The 20,645-nt window shown below is 40.8% G+C and overlaps 1 protein-coding gene across 1 annotated transcript in view; it reads left to right on the forward strand.

Annotated features, from left to right (window-relative positions):
• Positions 1–20,645, forward strand: part of PLCB1 (phospholipase C beta 1) — a 417,836-nt gene that overhangs the window by 251,037 nt on the left and 146,154 nt on the right. The window contains exons 4-7 of the mRNA XM_075706801.1: positions 3,997–4,137; positions 10,929–11,008; positions 14,671–14,724; positions 14,897–14,972. Coding sequence (XP_075562916.1) covers positions 3,997–4,137; positions 10,929–11,008; positions 14,671–14,724; positions 14,897–14,972 — 351 coding nt within the window. The remainder of the gene's footprint in view (positions 1–3,996; positions 4,138–10,928; positions 11,009–14,670; positions 14,725–14,896; positions 14,973–20,645) is intronic.

The raw sequence follows: 20,645 nt of genomic DNA on the forward strand, positions 1-20,645 counted from the left end.
TTCCCAGACAGATGGTGTGTTGCAAGTTTTCAGAAAAAGGTTTAAAGACATGGGCATACTATTAATAGATGTTATGGCATTTACTGTAGCGTGCAGAGCACATGTTAATTGGAATTTAAGTGTTAAGAGCTACATTTTAATAACACCAATAACAGCTGAAAGCAGTTTTCATGGAGATTGTCATTAAATGTGGCTGAATAGCCTCTTTAAGTTTACATTATTTTTATGATTTCCAGTGGAAGGAAAATACAACAGGAGAAAGTTTTGGAAGTCTGATTGAAATCTATTTAATCTATTTTTCTTCATCTGTCTACAGGATCCTAGTTTCTAACAAAACATCACTACTCAGCATTTGTTCATGAACGTTGTAGGAATTCCATAAGCTTCCCCCCCGCCCCCATGTTTCTGGCTAATTTTTTCTATTTCTGTTTTGGATTGACTTAAGGTATATTTTCTTTTGATAGTTTTGTCAAGACAGCAAAACCAAATAGGGAGAGCTTTTTACCAAATGAGCAGATACCCCTCTGGCCAACTCTTACCTCAATTTGACATGGTTAATCTTATTTTGAATGGATTCTAAAGCTGTTTGTTGCTGCCAATACCATCCTTGTCACCTCCTCTGTATGTGCCTGCTCACAACTCACATCTCCCTCCGGGAATCTGCCAGCCCTTTAACCACAAAGGTGTCCCATCAGAAACACTGGCTTCCCTGACCTGGTTTCAGGGCAAGTCTTCAGGCAGCTCCAGTCCTTGAGCTGAAGCTCCTGGTAGAATGTAGTGGAAGGGAAAAAGCAAGCTGACACCTAGACCTTTTGAGTAAAAGAGGCAAAAGGATGCTGCTTTGCCAGAAAACATCAAACCAGACTTAATAAATCTTTGTGCTACAAAGACAGCTTTGATGAGTTACGTGGGCACTGTCAATAGCCTGCTTTTCATTGAGCATCCCATGGGCATGTTCCCTAACATGATAGAGCTTCAGTAGCTCAGGCGTTTAAAAAATTACTATAATCAATATTCAATAGGTATAATTCTTCTAAATGTCTCTCAGAGAGCTCAATATGTTCATAATAAGGCCCCAGTCTAGCAAAGAGCTTACGCCAAAAAACAATCTGTCCGCTCATGAGCCGGTGTATCAACTGCAGCTCCAAACAGCAGCAGACTTTCAGTCTCGTTCCTTAAAATGGAATTATCAAAATCAAAATAATCCGATTTACATGAAAGAAGCTAAATTTGGTCTTGCTGCTTGTTTTTTTCCCCATGTGCTTTGCTGTCATCTTCACAGGAAAACTTGCTGACGTTTTAAAAAGGGCTTTGATTCATAGACCTCAACAGTCTTCAAGATTTTGTAAAGGATATTTTTCTCATCTCCTTAGTAGTATTTGCAGCTAAGTGTGGTAATAAGGGAGCAGAGCTGTTCATGAGAAATGTGAAGAGCTGACAGTGTGCTTTGGTGTCTAAGTTTGAGAGCTCCAGATCTAAGGACCAAAGAATATGACCTAGATCATCAGTTAAGGGCTAAGCTGTCACACTTACAGGGCAAATACACCCATGGCAGGGGTCAAAAAGGGCGTGAATCCTGTTAGTATCAAAATTATTAGCTTTCACTGAACTTATAATAAAAACACTATTTTAAGTCTGTGGAGCACATTGCAGGTTACATGGAGATAGCCCAGGATATGCAGTGTATGCCCTTTATTAATAGGTGCTGGATGGCAGCCAGATAATGTTATTGCCGTAAGGGCCTGCGTGCTTCCAACTTTATTAGGCAAGTCTTAAACAGAATAGAAGAATTCTACATTTTACTCATCCAAACCCAACAACCCAAAGAAGATGGTCTGTCTGATTTCTTGCCTTCAAAACCTGGAGAAAAATCCTGTGATTTGGAAGACCAAATTCATACTCACGGTGCCTCAGTGGCCACTTACTTTGCACTTCTAAAAACCTTATTGATCCAGTCCCAGATTAACTTCTCTTTTGATGAATTTGCTTTAGAAAAACATCCCATTTCAAATATGTTCCTTTTTTATTCCGTGATGCATGGCTAATGTGTACCTTAGTCTAACTCGAGTACGATCCATCATAGAGACATCCTGTAGTTGACTACAAATACAAAGGAAAAAGGTTATCTTCTTTCTTCTTTTGTTGATCTGATTGCATTTCATCACCAAGAGTGAAACTGTGAGCAAGAGGTTCAGCCAGGGAGGGGAAGAAAGGAATGACAAATATGTGAAAGAGAATAAAACCAGATAGACAATCCTGTTCAGTTTGAGTTCAGAAAGAATGATGCTCTTCACAGACAGGCCCTTTAGCAAAAGCATTTATCAGTCTGATTTTGGGTTGGAAATGGTAGAGAGTAAAAAGCAGACGAGCTCTCATCTCCCAGAGAAATTAAACAGCGCTTTGTAACATTCAGCCTGTAAATAAAAGAGAAAATAACCCATCTAGTAATACACCATCACTAACTTAGCATCTTCAGGGCACTGCTCTAGCTTTTCTCCTAGATGTAAATTAACACAGTTTCTTTGTCTTTCTCCTTCAGATTCCCATCTCTGGAACGCAACTACTATTTTTATATGCCTCTTCTGTTTTCCTCTTCTGTGAAAGCCTGACATTAACTTGTTTACCCATGAAATCTTCTTTGTCTCGGAGCACAATCATATTCCTTCTTTACAGAACCCTCAAATAGGATTATTCTGTCTGTTTTCCTGCAACACTTGCCATCATACCCAGTATTTAATGAGGCTCAGCATTTTATGATAGACAGCCTTGTAGTTTCTTTCTGGTTAATATGCCATACTTCAAAATGCCCTCCTAAACCTTGTGAAGTATTTGGTGAACATATGCGTAACTCCATTGCCTACAAGCAGATATACCGATCAGGAGATGCCCTTTTGATGGAGCTCTTGTTGATATAGGTTTTCCTGCGAGATCCATGAAAAATGGCCCCTTTCATCATCTTAAGCTTATCATCCTGTTACACTAAATTTAATTTGTATCAGTCGGTGGAGATTTAGATTCTTATTCAAAAATTATGAAATATGAAGTAGTACCATAAACACTAAACACATGCAGACAGTGAGGGAGAAATGTTCATGTGAGAGTGAAATGGCAGCTGCAGTATATATTTGTGTCAGTTTTGAAATCATTTGATCTCTACACAGAATCTGTCATCCCATGGTGATAGTATTTGCTGGCCATCTTTTAGTGTTTGTACCAGACTGAAAAATCTTGCCTTTTAGGAAACCCGAGCTTTCAAATTATATTGGCTGTATTCAAATGATTGAATTCAGTCACGCAGGGCTTCTTTTCATCTGTCTTTGCCTTTATAAACTTCATGTGGAGGCCAAGGACCAAGCAGTTTTCTTAGTTTGTAAAACACCGACTGCATTTCTTGGAAATGCTAGAGCCTAACAGAAACTAGTAGAGTTGCAAAATAACCTGAAATTGTTTCTCATATGCTTTTGCTACCAACGAAGCTGAGGTTCAAGCTATTATTAGCTGATAAAAGTCTTTAAATATATCTTTCCTTCACAACAGTTAATTCCAGACAGTCTTAATTCCTTAGGCAAAACTAAGTTCTCATATTGAGCTTTATCTAAAATCCGTTAAAATCATAGAGAATCTCGTTGCTGAGGCCAGTAGCCTTTGGACAGGTTGTGTTATTTTGACAAGCAAAACAGTTTATGTATGCTTAACTTCTGAGGCAAAATAACTGAGAATAGGAATGTGCAGCCATCAACTGGACAGCTTTTAGTCTGTAATACAGAGCTCAAAGGCTTTGAAGGATTTACAGTAGTGATTTTCTTTTTATTCTGGTTTAGTAACTTTAAATATTTTAATGAATAATTAACTGGATCCGAACCTGGTGCCATCACATTTAAAATGTTCAAAATAACACAAGTTTTCAAAATTGAAGTATATGCAAAAATATCCACCTCTTTTAGTATAAGTATTTGGAAAAGATTTTTAACTCTTTTGTAATGTATTTACCTGCAGGATCCAAAACTGCGCGAACTGTTGGATGCTGGGAACCTAGGAGGTCGACTGGAAAATCGAATGATAACTGTCGTCTATGGTCCAGACCTGGTCAATATATCGTACTTGAACTTGGTGGCATTCCAAGAGGATATAGCAAAGGTAATATACATTCATCTGTGTCATATAAATTAAAATGTTTTTAAAGTATTGTTTTGAGGTACAGATAAATGAGATAAAAGTGGAGATTGCTATGAAGTGAACCTCAATTCTGCTATAGAGCTGTGCCGCTCAATACCAAAGAAAAAACGTGCAATAATATTTTTTCTGGGAGTTAATTCCATATTTTTCCCCCCCCGATACGTGTGCTCATCTTCAGAACATTGCTTGTAAAGCCCAAATAAGCACTGTGAAAATAATGATACACATGAATTTTTACTCCACTATAAGATGTATACTGTGACTCTCGAAACACATTATCAATATCTTTCAGTAGTTATCACCCTTTTATGCCTGTTCTTAAGTGAGTGTGAATTACGGGTCATCTGTGAGAACAAAGTTTGTGAACAGTTGACTTTTTAATGTTGACCTATATCAGAGTAGTGGGAATCTACAGCTCTCCCTTGGATACTCAAGTACGTCAGCAATCAGACACTTAACTTGCACACATGACCATTTCTGCTCATGTTCAAAGGTTAATTTTAAGCATTGCGTTTTGTCTGCTGATAGCCCTTGATAAGAATTGTGAAGTCAACGTCATTACCTTAGCAAAGTATTTTTTCCATGCAGGTATACAGTCCCTTCATTTCTGTCCAACACACCATCTAAACTACAGCAACAAGCTTGTGACAAGCAAGTTATGATTTGATATTAGTACATGGTTTGGGGTTTTTTTCCTCCTTCTAGTTTCTGTATGACTCAATTGTGTTTAATGAAGTGGGAACTCTTTGCTTTATCTGTTCCAAATTGACATTCAGAAACTACTCCTCTTTCCACTTCCATTCACGTAGATAGACTGACGACAGCCTCCAGATAACCACGCACGGAACACACTTTCATATGGTTTGCATCCTTGAGTCCACTAGATTGCGCTAAAAAGATAATTTCTCCGTAGACTGCTATTACTTAACAACAGTAAGGCATTATTTTGTCACCTCACAGGCAACAAGGATGGTCAGACCAGGTTAAAAAAGGTTGTAGGATGAAAGCCTTGACCTGGGAGGATATAGTTTTGCTTATCAGGTTTCTGTCTCTGCTGATTTCCATTAGCCGATTGGTCAATTTGGCAAAAACACAATTTCCACTGTTTCTTTCAATATGAAAGAATAGAAACAAAATGAGTTTGTGGTGGTCCACAGACTGTTGAGTGCTGTCCTTAGACTTGAAAACGCACGGCTATGCTCTACAGGGGTGGTTAAGAAATCTTAACACTGCAAAAGTGAAAGCGATTGAAACAACTCTTCAGGAAAAAAAAAACCTAAGCATATGATGGAAAACAAAAAGGTATGCTAAAGCTTGATTGATCAGCAAAAATTGATTAGCCCTTACCAAGGAAGAGGGAAAATCACCTAAATCAGAAGTGTATGTCCTTCTTTTTCTCTTTCCTGTCTAGCCAGCAATCAGTGAACCATAATCTATTTGCTAAAACAGTGCAGAAATTGGTATTTTAGGGCCATTTTCTGTTTGGTAATGGAACCTTAAAAGTACTGTAGATAAAATCATGTTCTAGAAAAGCTTGGCTGCTCTAAATCCTGAGTAACTCCTGTGATCTGAGTAACTAAGAGTCTAAGTCTTCCTTGTTATTTGTAAATGCGGCAGACCAAATAAATTCGTATTTTATCGATCAGGCACTGTAGCCTGGGGATGGGATTTTCAGAGCATTGCAGATTAGCTGTGCTTGCCCTGAAATCATGCTAAATATCCTGATTGTTTCAATGAGAGCAGAGTTTGATCACTGTTGAATGCATCTAAACCCTCTTTCTCTAAGACGTTTTCCAACTCTGTATGAGCCAGACCACAGAATCTGGTTCTTATCGTCTCCAGGACCCATGTAGTGACTCAGAGTAGTCGTTACAAATAAGCGCATCGGGTAGCTCTGAGAAGGCGTGTAAATGCAAGACATTTTCAACGTCATACACGCAGATTTTGACCCTTCCTCCCGCTGATGTTCCAGGGAAAGCGAGTGCTGATGAAAAACTGCCCCACCTTTCCCTTTTCAGTGCATGAATATTTTTCAGATTAGCCCTTCATTTGTGATACCTTATTTTTCAAGTTGTATGACGAGTATCCATCAGTCCTCCCTTGGAGGAGAAAGGCAAAGTAAACTGTAACAGTCCTAGTGAGGCAGTGAAAATTATTCGATTATGGGCTTTTCTTCCTTTGCAGAAGGCTTCCTGTTCTGCTGCAAACTCTGTTCATCACATCCACTGGCCAAGTAGTGGGAAAATTATGAAAATATGAGCCTTGGGCTATTCAACTTGCTCTAAGTGAACTAAATAAAGAGCTAGAAATGATGATGCAGTCGTGATGTACTGGTTTATGTGCATTCCTCCAGGAGAAAGTAACTAATGTTTAAAGTACATTAGCGATGAGCTGAAGGGCACTGAGCAGCTGCTTTGTTCAAAGAATGCAGCTTGAAATTCATTAGGTAATGGTCTAAAAGGCAGATTGCTGGACACATCTTGATGATGAAGAGAAGTAGCACTGATACAGCACTTGTTTATTTTCAGACGGGTGTGCCTGTGCCTTGTCTTGGGATAGGATTTGTGAGCATCCACAAACATAGCACTGCAGAAGCCAGGATAAAGAAAGAAGTTTATTCTCAAACCCTATTCCAAGTGGATGCTCCTTTTCTCTGTCTCCATTCCCAACATGAAGAAGCACAACCTGTGAACCTCTGTGTCTCCTCTACAGTATTTCATTCTCTTCCCAAATCCAGTAACTTGAAAAGCGCACACCCCATCTTTCACATCTCTTTCCTCTCACTCTCTTTTGTGCCTCTGATGCCAATTCTGTTCTCACCCCACTAGTCCATCCTGGCCATACAGACCCCTGTCCAGAGCCCAAGGAAATCTGCTTCTCAATTTTATCAATTCAGTTTGATAAGCTTTGGATTGGATCCATCACTAAGAGCTGATGAATTCCTCTGTAAGTAAAATGATGTAGTCAAAGATGATTCATAAGTTGTGCTGTACTGTGCTTTCCAGCATACATCTTTATTTTTCCAGCTGCTTAGGCATATTTAAGAGCTTGATCAGTATAATAAAATGGTAAAACAAACTGTATAAATTCATGTCCATTTGATATATTTTTTTAAAATAAAATTCATAAGGATGCCGAAAGCGTAGAATTTCAGCAGCTTGCTTTGTTAACCTCTTACCAAAAACAAATGTGCGAGAAACATTGCCTTCACACGTAGTCAGTTCTGATTTGAAGGAAGTGTTTTCAAGAATGTGTTTTTTCTTATGAAAAAAGCCTCATCTGTTCTGTTGAGATAAATGTCTTACGGTATGTATCCTGATGCATGTAATAGAGGAGAGAAATTACTTCACTGGGCAACAGATTTCCAAATGAACTGCTGCTTACGTGCTACCTGCCAAAGCGCAGAACAGCTAAATAAGTTGTTAGTAAAGTTCACAGGAATGATATAAATATGAATTAGCGTAACAGGAGAGGAGATCGAGTCCAGGGAGCTCTTATCATGATGGATCTGACTTGCTTGGAGTTGAATGTTGGAAGGCTGGGTTCTGCCCCTACCAAACGGGATCAGAGGCTTCCAGTCTGCAAACAGTTTGTTGGCACCAGTACAGTCCTATTTCAAAATACCCAGATTTATAGTTTCCTTTTGTATTGCATCTGTACAGGAGTCTGCAGCTACCGCAGTGATTCAGAGGCTGTTATAACCTTTCCGCAGTAGGCTGTTTTCTTTCTACACATAACAGCTTTCTACCCCGCAGAGTGCTCTCACCGAGCGTTGCCTTCTGGAATCACTGCTGCTGGTAAAGACGGCTGCAGAGTGCATCATGCATGGAGTTAGAGTATGGGCTTTATGCTGTACCATGCGGCAAAACCAAGGAAACAAAGCCATTTGGTAGCTGAAGCGGCGAGACGTATCTTGGCTCACAGCTTGATGCAAGTCCATCAAAGTCAGTCTAAAGCATCTCCTTTATTTCTCCAGGTCTGTGCTCAGGCCTGTTGTTTCCCCTCCTGCTGAGGGTTCAGACCAGTGACTGGAAAGATGATGTGATCCTTGGCATATTTTCTGATCTTGGTTTTTTGGCTGCGGCCCTGTGGTAGCTGGAATGAAGACCCTAAAATGAGAGAGGCAATGACCAAGTATTGCTTGTGACTTGTTGACTTGGCACCTGTGTCGTTAGAAATGGCTCAGCCTGCAGGTAGCCCTTAGAATATTTGGCAAGAGCGATGTGATCGCTTGAAAAGCCAGGAAAAGCTAGCAAGGGAACATGGCAAGACTGTTCATATAAATAATGCTTGTGACATTCACATAATAATTGAGTTCCCCTTACATTCCTGTCAACAAGTGCCTGGACAAAGAGAAGGAAGAGCTGGGGTGTGGGATACTCCTGAAGTGCCCTACTTCTGTTTTCTACAAAATACTTCAGTTTTAAGCCCAGCAGAATCAGTGAGATCAAAACAAAGTCTATCAAGATGTGTTAAAAGCCAACATATTTTCAATTTCTAAATAGTATTTTATGTTGCCATTAATCTTTGCAGCCGTTAGTGTCACGGAGAGACGTTTTAACGGCTATTATTAGTGCCTAAGCAAAGCAGTGTTTACAAGATGAACCTATTTTGAGCCTGGAAAAATGAGTTGCCAAGAAGAAAAAAAAAGATGCTGCACTTAATATGCTTTCTGTTCCAAGAGTCACAGCAAAGCAGTGGTGTTGCTAATGAACCCGGCTCCTGCTTTTGTTCTTTCTCACATCCCTGTTTTTTCTTTTTTCAAATTAGACCTAAGAAGGAAAAACAAGTAAAGAAAAAAAAAAAAGTGGAAACAGTCACGAGAGGTAGAGGGGAGGAATATCTCAGCAAGAGTGGTTTATCTCCAGAACAACAAATCTGTGTCTGAGGGAGGATGGTTTCTCTGCCAGAAATACCAGTCACGGGGAGGTGTGTTGTCTCAGCTGCTTAGGGGTGAGGTTGTAAATGGGGTGGACTTAAGGATCTGGTAGCTGCAGGATATCAAAGGCCCTTGTAACAGCAGGCGTACAGGTAGCCTTATCTTGCCCTCGTTGGGAGCAACTGTGTGAGAGCGGTTTCAGGAACAAGATCTGATAGCTTTAGGGAAAAAAATCTTAGCACATTAAAAAAAAATACAAAAAATTGTAATTTCCGAACCTCTCAAATCACTCACCTAGTCATGTGGAAACTTGAGGCTTTTTAGGTAAAGCAAGCTCGTAAGCTCCAAAATGACATAGCAACATTTGTTTCATTGGAAGTCAATGATACTTTTCATCATTATCAATTTTTGTCAGAATGGAATCACCTTTTTTGAAATCTTTCCTCAAGAAAAAGAAGAACCAAGGCGAGGGAATACCTCCAAAGAGTATGCATCTGGGAGGGTGTGTGGTGATGGGGAATTTTGGATCTGGACTGATATGAAAGGAAACTTAACTTTATTTTCAAAGAAAACTCAGAAAACTTCATCAAGTAAAAAAACAGAAAACCCTCACACTGTTTGCAAAGGCATTGTTTATTTTCATTCCTTTCTTTTGCAAATTGGTGAAACAAAGCCAATCCAAAACCAGGCTTGTGATTAAAAAGGATTGCAATTAAAGATTGTAAACAAGCACCAAGTTAGGAAGGACAAATGCGCTGAAGTTGTCGGTGAAGAGCTGCAGGAGAGATTTGCCAGGGAGGGGAGAGATGGGATAAATGGTGAGAGTCTAAACTTCAGATTTTAACTGTGGATCAGCCTTGCTAGGAACCCAGAAAGGGACCCAGACCTAAGGGAAGGGCTTCAGCAACATGCATAGAAATGAGAAAAATAAGTCAGGAAAATAAAGGGAGGAAAAGTGAGGGAGAGCCATGGAAAGAGCAGTGCCTGCAGGCGGATAAGGGAGGTGTCCAGTGAGCAGCTGGAGGACATTTCTTCCCTACGTCAGGGTAGCAAGGGGGAAAAATAATTTAGCAAGGGATAGGACCAAAGTATAAGGATGTACGGTAGCGGGAAGAGGAGCTTTTCTAGTTGGAGTTGCATCTTCTTCCTTGAATATCAGAATAATTTACATTTATTTCTCTATATTTCTGCTGGTTTGGTTTTTTTAAGTGTGTTTCTTATGTTGGCTGGTAAGATCTTAGATAGACTCAGTACTTACAGTTCTTAATTCGGTATCCACCATAAAAGACAAAGCAGGATATTTGTTGTCTGAATTGCTTCATGATTTGTAGAGAGTGTGATGCGGAGGCTCTCACAACGAGCCCTCACAAGAGGGGACACAGAAGCAAGAGACTTGCTGTGGTATGGGCTGTATCCCACTCTGCTGGGTCTGTCTGTCTTCAGAGGGATTTAAGCCCATTTCAGCTTCATTCTAGAAGAACGGTGGTACAGAGGCTCCTTTTTTAATCCTTAGTGTGTCAACCAGACCAGTGTCCAACACAGAAGAAAATGTCTTTTTCTGCGGCATTTATTGCGCATCTCCCAGGAGCTTGAATGTGTTCTGCATCAGACATTTATCCATATGATTTTTTCTTTTTCCAATTCAGTGGAATAGGATATCTGTAAAGAAAAAAATTGTAACAGTCTTCCTTTTTTTTTTTTTTTCAGCATGAGAAAATCAGGTCTCAGACAACGAAGGAAGCTGTAATTGGGAAAATCAAGTTCAGACTTAAATTAGGCTCTTTTTACTAATGATATAATTTTCAAAAATATTTTGCATTGTGTAAGTAAACATCTAAATGAAGCCTCATTTAATCAAATTTTCTCTCTATAGGAATGGTCAGATGAAGTGTTCAGTTTGGCAACAAATTTGCTGGCACAGAACATGTCGAGGGACGCATTTCTGGAAAAAGCGTAAGTGGCCATCGTATTTAATGCTGTGGGTGTTGCTCTTTTCTCTGCGTCATTTTCCTCTTTTCTTGTTAGTCATACTGTCATCTATTGTTTCTGCTTTGATGAGTTGTCACTTTTGTAAATACAGGCTGTCCTTTCTCATGGTTTTAAAAACCCTGTTATCTAAACGTCATTTAAACAAAAACCTTGTTAGGGTTCTTGCAGACTACTAAGTCATAGCAAAAAAACAGAATTAAATGCCATCTTCCCCTTGTATACAGAAGTAGTAGCTTCAGCTGTAGTCTGAAGGTCTCCATTTAAAATGAAAGAATATTCTGGAGTGACTTGCTTCTTGTTTATTTTCCCTTCTTTCTGTTATTGATCAAAAAATGAGAAATGCAAGAAGTCCATTTTCCTTAGCCTAATCTCTCTGGTTTTCACGTGATTCAGAGGGAAGCTGTGAATCCGTTCATCTAGACTGCTTTGCACAGTGCATAGATTCTGAGTTGCTTTCAGCAAAGCAGAAAAGCTATTTATGAGAACATTTGGGGTGTAAAAACACACCTCCGAAAGGAAAGAGAACTGAACCTGAGATTAGCGATTCTCAACTGGATAAGTGCACACGCTGAGAGAGTTTTGCGTAAGTGGTAGCGTTGAGAACATGGCAAAGCCTACCAGATAGTGATGGTAATGAACCGGGGTACTTGCTGGCCTTTTGGGGTTCTAAAAGAGAAGATGTACCCTCCCCAGCCTACTAGTTGGCTGCTTAAATTCAGCTTTGTGTCTCCCCCAAAACACCTTTTAATTTCTGCCCACAGACAGAGGCTCAGTCCAGCTAAATACCAAGCCAGGGCTTAGGTTCCTAAAACTTGCCTCCATCCAAGAAGCAAGTTAACCCACCCTTTTTCCAGACTGTCTAAGGCTGTGCATGCCTAATTTCAGTAGCAGCACCCATATTTAGCCAGAAGGTTCCCAACTGCTTAACTTGAATTCTGTCTTATGTATTCTTAAGTGCCTGTTCTGGGAAGGATGTGTGTCTGTGTGTTTCCTTCTTATAGCGTTTGTTGTGGTGCAGCTGAAGTCAACAGAAATTCTTGAAGAAACTTTGAAGGTTGCAGGAACTACAGCTTTGTGTCTGATAATGTTGTGTTGGGACAGCAACGATGTATTAGGCAAACAAAATCCCAAATGGATGGAAACATTTAACATTTCCTTTTTGCTCTGCATGTTGACAGTAGAGAAAGCACTGTGCTAACCTGAGCAGACCGAGGTGTGAGAGCAAGAGCGGAGTGACTTCCTTCAGCTTCATAGGTTGTGGATGAGCTATGGAAGTGATTTGATATTACTATTTCCATGGCCCTTGCCACTCAAATCCACCGGTGGCCAGCAGACTTTGCTGACAGGCCTGTAATGGGGAGGATTGTGCCTGTACCTAACGGGTGTGTTCATACCAGATTCGCAGGAGGAACATGTTATCACACAGTATAGTAGAGCGGTCTTATTTGGAGCCATTTTTCTGTGGTTGTTCAAGCAATATTAATTAAAGATGAAGTCGCTGGACATACTGCATAGATTCAGTAGCAGGCAAGCATGGCATTCCTGTGTCTTTTCTTTTTCCACTAATTAATAAATCACTTGGGGACTGTTGGGTTTCCAGGGTCCTCTGCACAGTTGTCAAATCAGAGTCACTTAAGAAATCTTTGACTTTGAAGATAAAAATTATTTCCCTGTTATAATTACTGTACTAGGCAAAGGGTTGGTTGCAGACCTGTCAGAACCCTTTTGTTGAAATGGAAAAGCAAATTGCATTAGAGCAGAATTAGAAAGGTTTTTTTTCTTTGTGGCATTCAGTCCCTTGCAGCGTTGGAAGTGCAATAATGAACAGCTTGAGCAGCTCTCCTGTGGGTTGGTCAGATGAGAAAAATAGGGTTAATTTGGGAGGAGGGGTGGTTAATAAAAGGTGCCGTTTTGGTTATAGAGTGCTCATTCTTCTGTTGTAATCACGCAGTGTATTTTTGTGTTGGGGTGCAAAAATGGACACCGGAGTACATTAGTACTGAAATACTGACCAGTGCAGTAATGAGCAAAGGGTGACTCTACTGTGGGAACCTTGGGTCAGCGTTGCGGCCAGAGTTTGTCGTTCTTGGAGTCAGTGCTGCACTACTGAAACGAGTCCATTCGGCTGCTACCGATGGGAGTATCTCTTAGCAAGCTTTTTAACAGGAATAACATGCGTGGTTTTCTTTTCTTTCTAGCTTTCTTGGCTGTAGAGGAAAACATTAAATGTGACCAGAATGAACTCAAAAGTTTCAAAAAAATAGAAGGCAAAATAAAAGAAACCTTTTTTTTACTAACAGCTGTGCTTTTTTTGGGGGTGTTTTTTGTTTTGTTTTTTTCTTTTAAATCTAGCTCAGTGCTGGGAGGTGGGGCCAGGGGGGATAATATTTTTGTTTGGTGACACAGTAGCACAAGAGATTTCAGTTTCCAGAAGATGCATATGAGGAGACAAGGATGTGTGAAAATGTTCCTATCCTAGCTAGGGATATTAGCATGTATTTTGTTTTTGAAGCAGTTGCTAAATGCATTTTTGGTTGGGAAGAAAAGGAAATTTTATTAGAACCATGCAGTTTCTTTTTCTTTTGGTAGGCCAGTGGGTAAAGTGAAAAAGTTTTTAAAATAAATAAATAAGATAATCCTCTGAAATACTTACGTGTTGACACATTTTTCACCAGATCATGCTACTGCAAAACTCATTCATGGTTTTAATTATATTTGAGTGGAAGAGATGAAGCACTCAAAAAGTTGTGCTCTTTGCAGGCTGCTGCTGGTAGACATTATGCTGGTAACTAGCAGTCCTTGCATATCGGGAGGATCATCAGGTAGCAGCTGTAGGCCCAACCGCTTCTCATTGAAGCTATTGGAGGACTCCTGTTTCAGTAGGCTTTGAATCAATTCATTGAAAGATTTGGACAAAGGAAGATACGTGCTCATCCTGCTGCCTTAATGAGCATGCAAGAGAAGTCACAGGTCCTGAGATATTGAGATGCTCTAAATACTCAGTTCAAAAGCTGGATAATTGCCTGCCTGTAGACAGTTTCAGCATGTAACTTTTATATTGCTTCACACCAGAAATGTCTTGGGCTTGCCCAGGGCTGCTAAGTATACTGGCACTCTTGTTGGTGCAGAGACATTTCAGTTGCCAGCGATTTGACTTCCTTCCAGCTGAGGGGTGACAGCATTTAGGGTCAAACAGAGAAACCTTCACAGGTGTGTGATGGGGAGGGCTTAAGGAGGCAGGGATGTTGGTGTGCAACATCCAGGGACGGTTTAAGCCCCTGGAAGAGGAGGAGTACAGCCACCTTTCCAGTCAAGTTGTGTAGCCTGTGTGCCACAATTCGGTCTGCTGATAGACTGGCAGGCAGCCTGGGTGAGAAGGAGCTTGGGGGGATGACAAAGTCATGCATTAATGGTATTTGCAATGTCCTGTTGCAAGACAGGCAGTATTTAACGCTACAGGTGCAATACTGTTGATGGAAAAGGTATTTACTGATTAATAGTATCCCAACAGGTTTTCATATCGGGCAAAAGAGATGAGTGGAACTTGCCACCTGATTGCTGTAAAGTTGGTGGACACGTACTTGAAAATGCTGTAAAAATAAAACAGGATGCTTTTCTCTCCACAGTTACACAAAACTTAAGCTGCAGGTGACTCCAGAAGGGCGCATTCCTCTGAAGAAGTAAGTTCTGTTCCCCTTCTTTACTATGTAGTCTCCTGACTTTTTAGTGTGAATATATGTTTGAGATGTCAGAGACATGTGAGGATAAATATATTCAAATGGCATATCACTGCGGTAATGTGGAGAGGCATGTCTGTAAGCCAATTCGCTCTGGTTTGTCTTCATTTTGCAGCATATACCGCTTGTTTTCCGCTGACAGAAAACGAGTAGAGACTGCATTAGAAGCTTGTAATCTTCCATCTTCTAGGGTAAGCATCTGAATTTATTCCTGGCCCGTATAAAGTGTTGCTTGTATTCGGCGGTGTTTACTCCCTGTTGAGTTGAGGGCAATTTGTTCGAGGCTGATCATGCTGTGCTGGCTTTGCTTCTGGATAGGTCCTCAGCAGCAGGTCTGTCTTTCCCACACAGAAGTTCCTGATACCCATCTGCAAATCTGAGTACCTTTGATCTGAAATTGTGTAGGGACCAGGAGTGCCTGGAAGAAGTGCAAATGGATTAAAGGAAAGGGCAGCGGGGTGTGTGACCTGTCCTGGAGAAATCCTGTGAGAATATTTTAAGAATTGGTGACTGTTGCACAATTTTCAAGGCATGATTTCAGAGCAGTCTTAGCTCGAGGTGTAGCTAATGGTGTAATATGTTTCCTTCTCACCAAAAAAAAAAAAAAAAAAAATCTGTAGCTTGAGTTAAGTGAGAATTTAAACTCACCGTAGCTTATCTAAAAGGTGCATGGAGTAAATGTTGAAATGCTATAGTGTCAAAGCTGTTAATGCTGCGGGGATGCAGCTATTGTATGCAGCTAATCCAGGAGCTCTCCTCAGCCTGGAGCATTTGCAGGATGGTACCTCACCCTCAAGAAGGCTTTTTTCAAGAGGAACGAGCTCAAGCAGCTAATTCTAATTAACGCTGGAGTGAAGATGTCTTTAGTCTTTCCTCCCAGGTGGAGCTTCTCCTCCAGGAAGCTTCTTGCAGGATAATTCCTACATTCGGAGGTCAAAGAGGTGGGGCAGAACTAGTCTGCAGCAGAGGGGAGCCTGCATTTCCTAATCCCTCACTCTTGTAGAAAACTGTGCTATGATGTTGCTCAACCTTTGCTTCCCCGATGGTTCCTGCATACAGCCAATTCCTACAGCTCCAGAAGAGCAATGGAGCAAAATCTTCACAAGCCAAACCTCAGATACCCCTTACCAATGAGACCTTCCTTCATAGGCTGGTAGCTTGATTCTGTAAAATTCCAAGGAATGTCTGTAAAGTAGATAGAAAAGATTATAATAATCTTATCTAAAGTAAGGTTGTGAGGTTAGCCACATGGAAAGAATAATTTTAAAGCTGGGGTTTCATTTAATTGTTAGCAAACAAGATAAGATGTGCAAAAAAAATCACTGATGCGTTGCTTTTTAAATTAGTGATTTATTACTTCTCTTTACCACATATCTCTGGGAAAAAATCTAAACATCACTGGAGTCCTTGAAAGAAACTGCAACCTTTTTCTGCTGTTTATTTAAGTACAGTCAATTACACATACATGTTGCTGGATACTTGTTGCTGGGATACCATCTTGAAAATTATTCATAGTATAAAGTAGAGCCTTTCTATGGTTGGGACAAAAGAAAAATATGCTTCATGCAACAAAGAAAACTGTGTTGATCATCTTTGAGAAACATATTTTAGAAGTTAAGTGCTTAAAAGCATGAAACTCTGAATCTCCTAGAGGTAATGGAGTAGAATAAAATCAGTTCTTCAACTACAGCTCTTTTCCTTTGTGTTCCTGTTTATTTGAACAAGTAAAATTCTTAACTTCAACTTCAAGCTTTTCTGCCCCGTTGTACTACAGGGCAAATGGTGTTCCTGCAAAGCCTTGAAGAGCACTGGATTCCCAACAACATGCAAGACATGAATATCAGGGAATCTTCCTCAGTAAAACCACACCAAATTATTCAGAGAATTCATGAAAGTCTCTCACGGACATTAACAGCTTAGGCTTTTTGGGTGTTTTTTTATTCATGCTTCATGAAGATCGCTCTAAGGGTCTTCTCTCCAAGTTTCATAGAAAAAAACATACTTCTCATCGCTTAGGAAGATACAAGGCTTGTTGCCCATGAGTTTCACACAATGTTTTGCTGCACCTCGCAGAATCTGTGGATGATCCTAAAACACAAAATGGAATTTGCAGTCACGGGTAAGAGGATGCCAAGTCAGCATGTATCACTCTTTTCCTGATTCATAGCTTCAAGGTTGGGACAGTCCCTCATATATCTCACGCAGTGACCTGAGCATAGGGCAGCCTGGGCTATGCTGCCAGGGGATAGTACCACTGCATGGACTTGTCTGTGACGGTACAAATGTCTGCATCTGCTAGCCCTACTCTTTAGCAAATTCGCTCTGTGTGTGCTTGCCAGGAGACCTTGTGGGGCAATATGTAGGGCGCCGTATTTAGTGCGAGAGGAGGAAGAGTTCTCATTGCCTGGATAATTGCCTTCATCCTGCTGTAGAAGAATAGCACCAGAGAGGCTCCCCAGAAGTGCCCAAAATAAACTCTTTATTTCATATTTAGGGACCTTAGTAAGGGATGGATACTGGGATTGTTTAGTCTGGAGAAGAGGATGCTGAGGGGAGACCTTATCGCTCTCTACAACTACCTGAAAGGAGGTTGTAGTGAGGTGGGTGTTGGTCTCTTCTCCCAAGGAACTAGCGATAGGATGAGAGGAAATGGGCTCAAGTTGCGCCAGGGGAGGTTTAGATTGGATATTAGGAAAAATTTCTTCACAGAAAGAGTGGTCAAGCATTGGAACAGGCTGCCCAGAGAGGTGGTGGAGTCACCATCCCTGGAGGTATTTAAAAAACATGTAGATGTGGTGCTTAGGGACATGGTTTAGTGGGCATGGTGGTGTTGGGTTGATGGTTGGACTGAGGATCTTGGAGATCCTTTCCAACCTTAATGATTCCTAGTTTTACTTTCATTAAAAAATAATCCAGCCACCAAGCCAGGAAACATGAAATTAATTCTTACTTTACCCTTAATTGGTTTAGTGGTGGACTTGGTAGTGTTAGGTTAATGGTTGGACTTGATGATCTTAAAGGTCTTTTCCAATCTAAACGATTCTATGATTCTGCAGCACTGAGCACTCCAGCCCTCATTCGGCTGAGCAGTTGAGCATGACTGCAGTGGGATGACCCATGGACTTCAAGTCAAGCACATTTTCAAAGTGTGGATTTTTTTATTTATGGATTTCTGGGTCAGACCTGGTATGTGTTAGAGTCTTGCAGGACCAAACCCTGTGTGATCTGATTTTCGGCAGCATTTATAGAATCATAGAATCATCCAGCAGATCTGAAGGCAGAGGAATGTTTAAATAAATGTTTAAATGAAGTTTTAAAATATGCCAGTGAGTTTTTAGTTGGGCAGATGATTCCCCTATTATTTTTTAAAAATCTTGGCTACTTTTGGGGGAGGGGGGGAGTGCTTTTTGTTATTGTTGGGTATTTTTGTTTGTTTTGGTTTTAGTCAAAGGTGCCTTAAATAGAATTTGAAGAGCTTTATTTTAGTCACCTGTTTAGCTGTGAAGACTGGTTTCTGCCTTCCAGTTAATTTAGAGGTTCACAATGAAGCACCAGTGAGCTTGACTGTTAACTTAAAATAAAACAACCAGCTGTTGAGTCCCGACTGTGCAAACAATATGAATTAGCTGTTGTGGTGCCGAATATATAACAGACTGGATACAGATGTTATAAAAGCAGGCAGGTTACCAGACAAATCATAAATCAGCAGTGCTTGAAATTAGTAGAGAGTCTTAATCACAGGATAAAATTGAATGCCAATATTCAGCAAAGCTGGAAATGAGGGATGCTTTCATGTGGTACAGAAAATTTGTCATTTGTTCATTGATCTCAAAAAAGAGATTAGCGCATAAGGTGTGTGGGTGGTTCCACTGAAACGTGGATGGCTCAGACCAGGCTGAGGAAAGGGGCAGCATATTTTAATCGTTTTCGGCAGGCAGGCTTTTGGAATCCAAATATAGTTGTCTGAGGTTGTGCCTGGGGTGGCAAATGCTTGCAGCAAGGCTTTCATCTCCCATCTAGATCTCTGTGGTTTGTAGCCCATTGGTAACGTTACCAGTAGGAAATAATTATTCAAAGGATCTGTACTTATGCCTGAAGACTTCTGTTTGTTATCCTCTTTGTAGATAGGCGTTTGTAGATACGTGTTGGGAAACAGGTATATTTTCTTAATTGGAACCAAGTGGCAAATGAAAGCCTGGATCTCGGGTTATTGGAAAAGACCCACATTTTGTTCAGTGTTGAGTACCTTCAAATTCCCTGTAAAGGAAAAAAATATATATTAGGTCAATGGGAGACTGTAATTTTGTGGTAATTACAGAATCAACATCTAAAATGCCCTTAGGAGAAGTGCTGGCTGAGGAGCAGTAGCCTTCTGAATAGGGATTGTAGGTACAGGGAACAGAGGAGGGTGGTGTGCCAGCTATAACAAGAAAATTCACAAGCTTTGTGAATCCTGGCCTTCAGGAAAACACAAGTATCAGCAGTTCTACTCTCAACCAAGAACACCGCAGCTCAAATTTGTCAAAGTGTAGTAGATGCAGTTTCACATGTAGTTGTATCGCCTGTGGCTGTTGCTGAAAGGAGCTATTTCCATCCTCCGACTTCAGGTTACAAACGTCTCCATGCACCCTTGCACTGGATTTAGCAGTTGTGCTGTTGGCGAGTTACCTGGCTCAGCGAGCTGATCCCACAGTAAAGTGCACAGGGTTGTTTTGGCCAGGTGAGTTTTGAACCAGTTCACCCTGCAACCACTCGCAGTCTGCCAAAAAAAGGAAGGCACAAGGATCTAAAGGCTGGTGACCTTAGACTGTTGGAGCCCGGAGGTGGGTACCCAGGTGGAGCAGGGAAGCAGCCCAACTTGGTCCAAGCATGAACTGGGTCCGGTTCAGTCTGTGCTTGTGGACAGAAACACTGGGCGATGGTCATGCTACAAAACTCTCTCCGGCCTCTGCAGGTTTCATAGATGAACGGAGAGATAAAGTGATGCCTGTGGCATTCACTTATTTATTTATTTTAACCTAAAGTAGGAAAAATACTGAAAAGTTTCCTTCTGTGTAACAAAGGCTTGAAATGACGCTTCCGGTTCCCTTGGCAACAGCATTAAAGAGGCAGAATAAATAAAAGCAACAATTTCCTCTATCAGCAACTTGCTTCTGAGGCGACCAGGTTCAATGGTGTTTAAAAGCAAACAGCTTTGTGTCCAAGTTACAGTTTTCCTCCTCCAGTTCATCAGATGCAGGCATTATTTGGGAGCTGTGGAGACGGTGTCATACAGACCCATGGTGCTCCCGGAGACTCCATGTCGTAGCTTTTGATAAAGTTACCTTGTGTGGAGGAGACTCAAAAAGCAGATTTTCAGTATTTGTATTTCACTTTTTTGGTGTTTTCCTTTTTCTTGTTCCTTTATAAGGTTTCCTCTCCACAAAACACAAGCTTCCGTGCCATTTTCCTTTCTCCATGTACTGATGCAAAGGCAGAAGCCAGTGAACACACCATCACTGTTGTGTGCTGAAGAAAGCTTTGCACCTTCCTCGGGGTCCTCATTTCTTCCCAGCTCCGCTAAAGAAGCTGTCCTTGCTGTCTTCTGCAAAAACTCTGGAGCTTGAAGGCAGCGTGTGCAAGTGGGAGGAGGGCTCTCGAGCTTCATGCAAAGAACTGTTTTCCTTATCCAGTCCAGTAATTCCCTCCAGTTAAAACCAGTAATTCTATTTTTTCAGAGAAAAGCCAGCAGGTATAATGGGGATGATGAAAGAGTCATCTAGAAGCAGGATTAAATGTAAATTGTTCTAAATTTTAGGAAATGTAAGAAAAAAATGCTGGTACCTCTAATGCAGGAGAGCAATTTTATCAATTTCTGCAGAAGA

Source organism: Pelecanus crispus, chromosome 3, assembly GCF_030463565.1.
Source record: "Pelecanus crispus isolate bPelCri1 chromosome 3, bPelCri1.pri, whole genome shotgun sequence".
Taxonomy (NCBI): domain Eukaryota; kingdom Metazoa; phylum Chordata; class Aves; order Pelecaniformes; family Pelecanidae; genus Pelecanus; species Pelecanus crispus.